General features: G+C 31.8%; 2 protein-coding genes across 4 annotated transcripts; both read left to right on the top strand.

Moving 5' to 3' along the window:
- The first annotated feature begins 568 nt into the window (after positions 1 to 568).
- Positions 569 to 5,613, top strand: LOC103483970 (protein ENHANCED DISEASE RESISTANCE 2). 3 transcript variants are annotated; one of them, XM_017043427.2, is made up of 4 exons: positions 569 to 735; positions 872 to 955; positions 2,093 to 2,947; positions 5,597 to 5,613. In XM_017043427.2, exon 3 carries the CDS (start codon positions 2,101 to 2,103, stop codon positions 2,944 to 2,946), a length of 846 nt encoding a protein of 281 aa, XP_016898916.1. In that variant the 5' UTR covers positions 569 to 735; positions 872 to 955; positions 2,093 to 2,100; the 3' UTR covers position 2,947; positions 5,597 to 5,613. The 3 variants fall into 3 exon arrangements, with proteins under 3 accessions (XP_016898916.1, XP_016898915.1, XP_008439077.1); XM_017043426.2 differs by lacking the exon at positions 5,597 to 5,613 and adding an exon at positions 3,170 to 3,314; XM_008440855.3 differs by lacking the exons at positions 872 to 955; positions 5,597 to 5,613 and adding an exon at positions 3,170 to 3,314 and having other exon boundaries at positions 581 to 820.
- LOC103483969 (protein STRICTOSIDINE SYNTHASE-LIKE 13) lies at positions 4,218 to 7,746 on the top strand. Its single transcript, XM_008440853.3, has 4 exons — positions 4,218 to 5,014; positions 5,597 to 5,881; positions 6,129 to 6,296; positions 7,223 to 7,746. The coding sequence occupies exons 1-4, from the start codon at positions 4,647 to 4,649 to the stop codon at positions 7,665 to 7,667; spliced, it is 1,266 nt and encodes a 421-aa protein (XP_008439075.1). The 5' UTR covers positions 4,218 to 4,646; the 3' UTR covers positions 7,668 to 7,746.
- The last annotated feature ends 1,989 nt before the right edge of the window (positions 7,747 to 9,735 follow it).

Raw genomic sequence — 9,735 nt, 5'->3', positions numbered from 1 at the left:
TTGTCATAACAAAACGCTGTATATTTAGATTGAAATGCTATCTTTGTGCCTCTTACTCTCGATCTCAATCTCATATGTTTTCTTGCTCTCATCTATCTTAACCATTGTTCTCTTTTACTCTCACTCCCGATCTTGGTCTCCTCTCTCTCAAACGAAAAATTAGTGATTTGACCAATCCATTCTAACTCAATACCTTATTTGCAACCTAAGAATGGGGTAGAGGAAGAGAGAGAAAATTTAATGATATTCTAATATTTTTGGTTGATATAACATAAGAAAAAGGGCAAAACTCTCCAGTAAAAAAAATGTGACAATCAATTGTGGACTTCTTTTGTTGCTTTTATAGATTTATGTCAAGTTTATGGTCAATAACATATGTCATTTGGTGACAAATATACTCATTTTGATTAACAATTACAACTATATATTATTCTCTTAACCTTCACAAGATTTATAATCGAAAAGATTCAAATCTAAAACCTGTTGTCCGATTGTATACGTTATTGTTTAGTATTAATTGTTAAGCCAAAATCTATCAATAAAGTCATAAGGTAAAGTGGGGACGGTTCTCAATGGAAAACCAATTAATACTTTTGACGTTTCCATTGAGCTTTCATCTTTAGTAAAGAGCTTCAATGGCGGCAACAGTTCATCTTCAGATGCTTTCTTAATTATGGAGCAACTAACCTCCAACAACATTCTTAATCTTGCTTGAATCTCCCCAACGCTCTGCAGGTGAAGAAAACTCATTCCATCAATCTCTTTTTTCTTCTTCAATCTTCAAGCATTTCAAGAACATTGTCCTTATAAACCCAACAAGGTAGAATTTGAAATTTCCTCTCTTTCTCTCTCTTTCTCTCTTTCTATCTAGGGTTTCCTGAGTCCCGCCATTGCTGGAATCTCTGCTCTAGTGGCTCGCAATTGAGGTTTCCTTCCTTGGATTGCGTCCTCGTAGGTATGGATTTGTTGTCCTGTTTAGTTGGGTTTTCATTTCTTATGATTTGACTGAGAAATTGAGTGGATATTGATTTGGTTGTTTTGTAGTGATAGAGTTTAACTGCTTGGATGCATGAAACAGAAATTTCTGTTTTATGTTACTTTTATAACTTTGTTCTTATGAGTATGGTCAATTTGTTTGCTAAATATAAATCTTTAGGTGATTGAAACATTAGTTGAGGATTTGATGAAGTCCACAAAATAGATCATAAGCCATCAGCACAATTGAAGTATTATTTTGGATTTTTCATGGCAATTTAATATTGTTTAACTCAACTATACTGAGCTCATTTGGCTAAGAAGTCATGCAGTGTTAAGAATTTACTCTTGCCAAAAAAAAAAAAAAAAAAAATCTTCCTCGTATCAATTGTTCAAGCCTTTCTTTATTCCACATGCATAAGATCGTTCTTGCAGATCATACCAGAAACATTGATGAGTTGTAGTGAGAGGTTTCTCAAGAAATAAGGATGGGACTCTTAAGTTTCTCTAGATTATGCATGTGGTAGCAGCGAGGAATTCATGTTGGTTAGAATTTTCCTTTGCGCATATATATTGGAACTTTTGGAAAGTGTCCTGCTTGTACCATCCTTTCATCATAGTTAATTCTTTTCTTCTCTCCGTAGTTTCTTCGACAAAAAGACTCTTTGCTCAAATTCGTGGCTAAATTACGAAAAATATTCTTGGAGTTTACCTTTTGGTTTAGAAATACTCTTGTTTTTGTTTCAAAAGTTGTAATATTACTCTTGACCTTTCAAAAAAAGTGTTGAAACTACACTTGTAGCAGAAATCTGTCAAATTGTTGAACGGAAATTGGAACTAGAAGTGCAATATTGGGACTTGGACATTGTTACATCGTTTCTAATCCAAATGTTAGTTCAACAATCGATTGTTTTCTGCTCTAGGGGTAGTTTGACGCATTTATAAAGAGTGAACAAGTAATATTGCTACTTTGGAAAGACAAATACTTTTTTTAACAAAGGGTAAAGTTCTAAGTTATTTTTGTAATTTAGCCTAAGTTCTTTGCATATTCATTAAATATTTTTGTAATTCTCTAATTTTGAACAGTTAAAATATATACGTAAACTATTGTTCACAGGATGATTTATGGCAAATATTGGTGAAGATGAGGTTGAATGGATAGAAAGAGTGAGATCAGGAGGGACTATACCACTTCGTGGTGTAGATGGTAACTACTCAAATTGTTGGAGTTCTCCACATGGAGACAAGTTCCTAGTGAGAGGTCCAGAGTACTTTTCAACAAAGGAAAAAGTTCCTGCAGGCGAATCACTTCTAAAACCTCTTGGTTTTGACTGGATAAGAAGCTCTGCAAAGATTGGAGAGATCTTAAGCCATCCGAACAGCCGTGTCCAGAAGGTCATTAAGGATTCATTTCCTACAGGTCCAAGGCCTTTTATCTGGGCATTTAATCTACAACTTCCAAGCAAAGAGAACTACAATCTTGTTTCTTATTTTGCATCAATAGAGCCCCTTCCCAAAGGCTCTTTAATCGACCAGTTTCTAAAAGGCGATGACCACTTCAGAAACTCAAGGCTTAAACTAATTGCTGATATTGTCGATGGCCCTTGGATTGTCAAAAAGGCTGTCGGCGAGCAAGCAATCTGCGTGGTTGGGCGTGTTCTTTCGTGTAAATACATCGTAGGGGACAACTTTTTTGAAGTTGATATCGACGTGGCATCGAATATCATGGCAAAGGCCGTGTTTCATCTGGTGTTTGGTTACTTCACAACTATAACAGCTGATATAGCCTTTCTTATTGAAGGAAAAACAAAGATGGAGGTTCCTGAAAGACTTTTAGGGTGTTTTAGGTTCTCTGAGCTGAACCCTTCTTCAGCCATGCCAATGGAACCTTCTAATTCCAGGGAGAGTGATGCTACTACCACTAATTTGCAAACTTCTATGGCTACAAGACTTTGGAAATCAATGCGCTAAGGTATGCTCTAATTTATACCATTTCTCATTCAAGTAATTGAATGTAGGATAAACATTGTCATGCAAAATTGAGAGGAAAGCATGTAAGAACTGATAAATTTGATGTTAAATGTGTAATTTAATACACATTGTCTGTGTCATTTTTCTATTTTTTTTTTTTCTTAAAAAAAATTGTGAATCGTTAAAGTGGTAAGTCTACTTCGTTTGATTTGATCATTTGCAGCTTAAAATCTTGTGCGTGTAAAAGTGGTGATAACGTGGAAATGCTACAATTTAAATCACATTGTGACCATGTAAGATATTAAAATTATGAGTTCCAACAAATAGGAGACGTTTTATGTCATATTTATTATTTTGAGTTTTTCTGATTTTGATGGATTTTCTTGAATAATTGTAGTTATAGTCAGATAAATTTTATTTATATTTCACTTAATTTAATATATCACGGACGAAAACAATGTAGATTTAGTCCATATAAATTATATAGAAGTATGTGCAATTAATTATAATTGGTTACCTATTTTAGCAATTAAATCGTGGAAAAAAAAATAATTAACCAAACTAATATAAATTATATAAACTCAAAATAATAGATATGAAATTTCGAAATTTTGTCAAGTTTTACTTAACTTTACTAATTACAATTAAGAAGTGAATTGCACACCTTGACTACCCATTTTAGTCATTAAATTATTTTTATTTAAATTCTTTTGATAAAATCCATTTAAGATATACTCCAAAAGCTATTTTGAGTGTTTCGAAAGAACTCCTTCCTCTTTTTTTTTTTTTTTTTCAAAACTACAATAGCACGTGTTCTTTGGAAGAGAAGAAACAGGTATGGAGAGAAGTAAACAGAGAATAATCTTCAAAACCATGAGTTGTTGTCAAGTAATGTAATTCAAAACTCGCATTCAAATTAAGCGTTTTTAGTTTGATTTGTAATATTAAACTCATTTTGTTTTTTCCACCATTTTTTTGTGCTTCATGATCTTATTTTTGTTCCATCCTTGATTCCTCCTACATTCCAACACCTTTCTGGCTTTGTCCTCTCGAGCAGTCTCCAAATAGTGTAATCTATTTGATTTTTATCTTCCTAACATATAATTTTAATCCGGGCACAAAAGCTCATTCATTCAAAAGGCAAAGAAGACTAAACTTTAGAACTTATTTCAGATACTTGTCTCCTTAAACGACAAAGAAATTGGTATTAAACAAAATCATATTCTTATGGATAAAATCATTACCAATCCAATCTCTTAACAATTTATCCATACAAATTAAAAAATCCAATGCAACTAATTAAGATAAATACATCCACTATCGAAGTGTCATAAGTTGGGAATTCCATTTCCAAAAAGTGTTATAACTTGCATGAGAATTAAAGAAGCAACCATTTGAATTTTGAACAAAAAAAATGAAGGAAAAATCTAAGAAACATTAGTAGGCTACCACTCAACAACAAGAAATAATACAGAAAACATGCACATTCCAACCAAAAGTAACCTAATTTCAACCCTAAAACCCTTCCACACAATTAGGGCATGGCCCCTTCTTCTCCCCCCCCTCCAACCAACTATTTAACCTCCTCAATTCGAGAGTCCCACTCAACTCAACTCAAGCCCCTTTTGCCCCTCTTCTCTGTCTAAAATTTTTCTGATTCTAAGTGCTTCTTCTCTCTCCCTCTACAAACTCTCTTCGAGATGAAGAAGAAAGGAATAGTGAAGGATGAATCTTTGCTTCAACACCCAGTGCTTTTCTTGCTAGTTTTGGGCCTGGGCTTTGTAGTAATGGACCCATTTGAGATGAGCCCTGTTGGGGGCTATGATTTTAGGCCTGTGAAGCATGACATTGCACCTTACAGCCAGGTTATGGGCCATTGGCCCAAGGATAATGAGAGTCGTTTGGGCCTTGGAAATTTGGAATTTGAAGATGAGGTTTTTGGGCCTGAGTCCTTGGAGTTTGATGCATTGGGTCGTGGGCCTTACACTGGGCTTGCCGATGGCCGCATTGTTAGATGGATGGGGGAGGAAATTGGGTGGGAGACTTTTGCAATTGTCACACCAAATTGGTAAAGTTTAGAATTTTCTTTTCTTTAAATCCTAAAATTAAATTGATCATATACTCCATTCTTATTCAAATCAATTGATTTGATGTTTTTATCTCTCAATTTCGTCAAAGTAAGTTTTACTTAATTGACATATTTCTTTTTCTAAAGTTTAGAAATTCAATATCTCACGTCGTAGTTATACTAAACAAAATTTTCAATTTTATCGAAGTAAACCCTGAACTTACAAGTTTGTTAACTCTCTAATTTTAACAATAATAAATAAACTCTTCCATGACTATCTAGTTTCAACAAAACTAAAGTTGGGCATAAAAAATTAAGCTTGATTAATGTGAGCATTGAAAAAAAAAAAACACTCATGCATAAATATTTTCCTTAAATTATAATGCTATTTTTATTTTAAGTTTCGTTGGAGCTTGAGTTCAATACTATTAAGCCAAATTCACTGATCCTTTTTATACTTCATTAAATGTACATTCACCGAGAATTAATAGAGCCAATAACTTTTTATTGTAGTTGAATGTATAGTTTGATCAAAATCAAGCAAAGGTATTCATGAATTAATAAAATGGAATTGAAAATCAGGTCAGAGAAGGTATGTGCTAAAGGGGTTGATTCAACCACAGCAAAACAATGGAAAAATGAGAAGAAATGTGGAAGGCCCCTTGGCTTAAGATTTGAGAAACAAAGTGGGAATTTATACATTGCTGATGCATATTATGGGCTTCTTGTGGTTGGTCCTCAAGGTGGAACTGCCACTCCCTTAGCCACTCATGTTGAAGGAACTCCCATTCTTTTTGCTAATGATCTTGATATCCATAACAATGGCTCCATCTTCTTCACTGACACTAGCAAGAGATATAATAGAGTGTAAGTGTATTTCACTCTACTCATCAAAAATTATATACTCAGTTTGATCAAATCCCTGATCTGCTGCTTAATCAGTAGTTATTGATTTATACCATATATTCATGTGCAAAAGAGAGTTTATATGTATATATTACTATAAGGTCATTTCTCTCTTGATTTGATTATAGTAAGTACACATGGTTTGATAAAATCCTTCTTGATAGGGACTATTTATCAGAGGATGATGTTTGAATTTGTTGTTGGTTAGGGAACATTTCTTCATATTGTTGGAAGGAGAAGCCTCGGGAAGGCTTCTTAGATATGACCCTTCAACTAAAACAACTCATGTTGTGTTGAATGGTTTGGCCTTTCCAAATGGCGTGCAATTGTCTAAAGACCATACCTTCCTTTTATATACAGAAACTACCAATTGCAGGTATTACTTTTACATCAACACACACACACATATATATATATTGAACATGCAAAGTTATATATATATATAGTACAAGTTCTTTGAGAAATACTCCCTCTCTTGTGCATTATTTTAATTTTGATTTATTTTGGGTGTATATAAATATTCACTTAATTATTTATGTCATAGTGTTTCTTATTTATTTTAGTCTTTAACTGTCCTCGTGCTATTCGATTTTCATTAACATCTTGACATTTTCATCGATGTTTCTCGTTACTATATATACATAGGTTTTTGATATTGATCTGTTATGAATTTTTTATTTTTTTTAGAAATATTCATCAACATTTGTCATTTTATCGATCTTTTTATTGACATTGAGATCTCAATATTTTGGTAGATATTGAAAATTTGAACATTGTTTTGATCTTTAAAAAAGGCGATGATATTGGTTTTTTGTATTCTAACAAATATAGCCCATAAAAATCATTGAATGTGCAAATTTGGAGAGAAAAAAACTGTGAACTTTTTAAATCATTCATTGACAGAAAAATTTGTAACGGTGGATAAAGAAAAATTTAAAGTTACATTATCAAACTCTCTCCCACTCCCTCAAATTTACATGCATGTAGATGGACAAAAAAACACAAAAACCTCTTGAATCACTTATTTTGATACCATTTTAAATTATTGATTAATCATCTAATAAAACATGTGCTTGGAAAACCAAAATATCGTAGAAACAAAAAGTATAACGGTCAAAGTATACGAAAAGATGAAAAACAAAGGAAAGAACTAGAAACGAAGAGAAGTACATGAACTAAAGTCAACCTTGTATTCTAGACCGTTTTAAGCGTGAATAATATAAGACTACAGTAATGTCATTCTTATATTTTGATATTGATTAACATATTCATTGTGACATATATATATATATAAATATACAGATTAATGAAGCTATGGCTAGAAGGTGCAAGAAATGGAAAAGTGGAAGTAGTGGCCAATCTTCCAGGGTTTCCAGACAATGTAAGAAGGAACGAAAGGAATGAATATTGGGTAGCCATAGATTGTTGCAGAACAAAAGCACAAGAGGTTTTAACTCACAATCCATGGATAAGAAGCATTTATTTTAGGTTACCCTTAAGAATGAGCTTCTTGGCTAGATTAATAGGGATGAAAATGTACACTGTCATTTCACTTTTTAGTGAAAATGGTGAGATTTTAGAAGTTCTTGAAGATCAAAAAGGTGAAGTTATGGAGCTAATGAGTGAAGTTAGAGAAGTTCAAGGGAAGCTTTGGATTGGAACTGTGGCTCATAACCATATTGCTACTTTGACTTACCCTTTACAATTGAAGGATAATGATCGTAATAATAATGTAACACTTAACTAATGATTTTGATTAATTATATTTCCATACCCTATGTTTTAATTTTGATTAGTTTGATGATGAAATGTGATTTATATGGAAATCATCTTCTTTTTTGTTTTGTTGTTAATATATGCTTTGTTGTTGGAGTTATTGTTTGGCATATTTGATGTTATTTTTGAAATGTTATAGAGTACATTAAGATTTGAACGATGGTTTAATTAAATGTTTACGCAATAAAGAGAGTGAAATAGGATCGATTTGAACATAGCTTAACTGGTTAAAACATATATATACTACATAGTATTATATTATTCTTGATTAAAATATATGAAATTATTTGTTTAGAGCAAATTAGCGAGTTATATATAATATTAAAACATGTGTAGTACTATATAGACTTTTAGGCAAAATGATTTCTTTTAAGCGCAGATGTATTAGTCGAAACAATATGCGAAAATTATCAACCCTTTAAATAAAATGGGTGTTTCTAATTTTGTGGTTCTAATTGTTTCCAAGTCATCTTCATCAAGTGTATGATGGAAAGTAAGAACTTTAAGAAACTTGATACACAATTGTAATAGTTAAGGATAAGAAAGTAATAGATAACTATCTATCTATCCCTATAGATTTGAAATAGATATATAGTTTGGATAATCGTAGGTTGAAAATAACAGAAATTGTGTAGGCTGGGATTTTTTGGTACTTTTACATTATGGACTTAGGCTTTTTTACTTTTCAAAATTATATTGTTTGGATAAATATTTTGGGCAACTAGATAAACAACAAAAAAAAAATGAAGTTTACTTTGTAAAAATAGCAAAAACGAAAAAATGTGGAATGATAAAGTGTTACAAATAGAACTTAAATATCCCTAATGACACATTATAAAATACAATCATTGTGAAAACATAAATACACTATAATTAAGACCCATAGCCCAAAACAACGTTAAATCATAACATATTTACGTTTCCCAAAAACAAAATCCAAAACTTCAAACAAATACTCAAAACCCTAAATTTCCTCCCAAATCGTTGCGTCTTCTTCATCTCCATTGAGGATCAACACCAACCTCCCAGAAACATAAATCCACGTACATGAAGTCGTTGAAAATCAATGGCGACGACGTATACTACAAATCATATAAAAACGCTGTAGAATTACGCCTCTCCATCATTTGCCGTTTTCCGCACAACCACAGCTTGAAAACATTATCTTTTATCATGTCTACGATCTTCAATTATAAAAATAAAGAAAAATAAAAACTCTGCAGTTTAAATTTTATTTAAGAAATATGACGATTTCCAAATTAGTCAAAACGTTTTGATGGATTGATTTTTTTTATAAAGGAAAGTGAATATAATATAACAACCAAATATTTAGTTTATTAATAGAATATTTTGATATTTCTAAAAAATAATTAAATAAAAATTTATTAAAATAGATATAATTAGTTTAATAGAAGATTAAAATAATAAAAAGGAATAAAATACTTCTTGTAAACCTTTTTTTTTTTTTTAACTTAGAAAAATAGTTTTATAGATTATTTAAATATATATTTTAGAAAATATAAAAAATAAATAAGGGTGTTCACACAAGATTTAAATAGAAATTTAAGCTTCAATCTTCTGGAAATCAAGAAATGTTTGATCTTTTTCAGAAGATGGTGAACTCGATGTTGATAAGAACTCACACGTCTTGAGAGCTTTTTGAAGTTTGAATCTTCAGTTCTTTAAAACTTCAATCCTTTCAACCTTTATCTTTAAAACGAATGGGAAAGTTTCTATTTATAGAAAATTTTTATGGGCTTTAGGTGGGCTTGGGCCCATCTGCTTGTTGGGCTTGAACTTGGGCCCATTCGCTTGCGTGGATTTAGGCTTGGATCCATTTGCTTAGTGGGCTAGGACTTGGGCCCACTTGTTTGCGCAGGCTCGGGTCCATTATTTATTTGGCCCAATTTTTCTTCAATTTTATTGTGATGATGTGACGTGATTTAATTGATCAAAATTTATTGTTCAACAAAATGCATTTGCAAAAATAAAAAAGATTTAGGATGATAGAGCCAATATCACTACATTTTCTAAATAAA

The sequence above is a fragment of the Cucumis melo genome, chromosome 6 (assembly GCF_025177605.1).
Source record: "Cucumis melo cultivar AY chromosome 6, USDA_Cmelo_AY_1.0, whole genome shotgun sequence".
Taxonomy (NCBI): Eukaryota; Viridiplantae; Streptophyta; class Magnoliopsida; order Cucurbitales; family Cucurbitaceae; genus Cucumis; species Cucumis melo.
The sequence above is the reverse complement of the archived record's forward strand: the minus strand, read 5'-3'. Positions and strand labels throughout refer to the sequence as shown.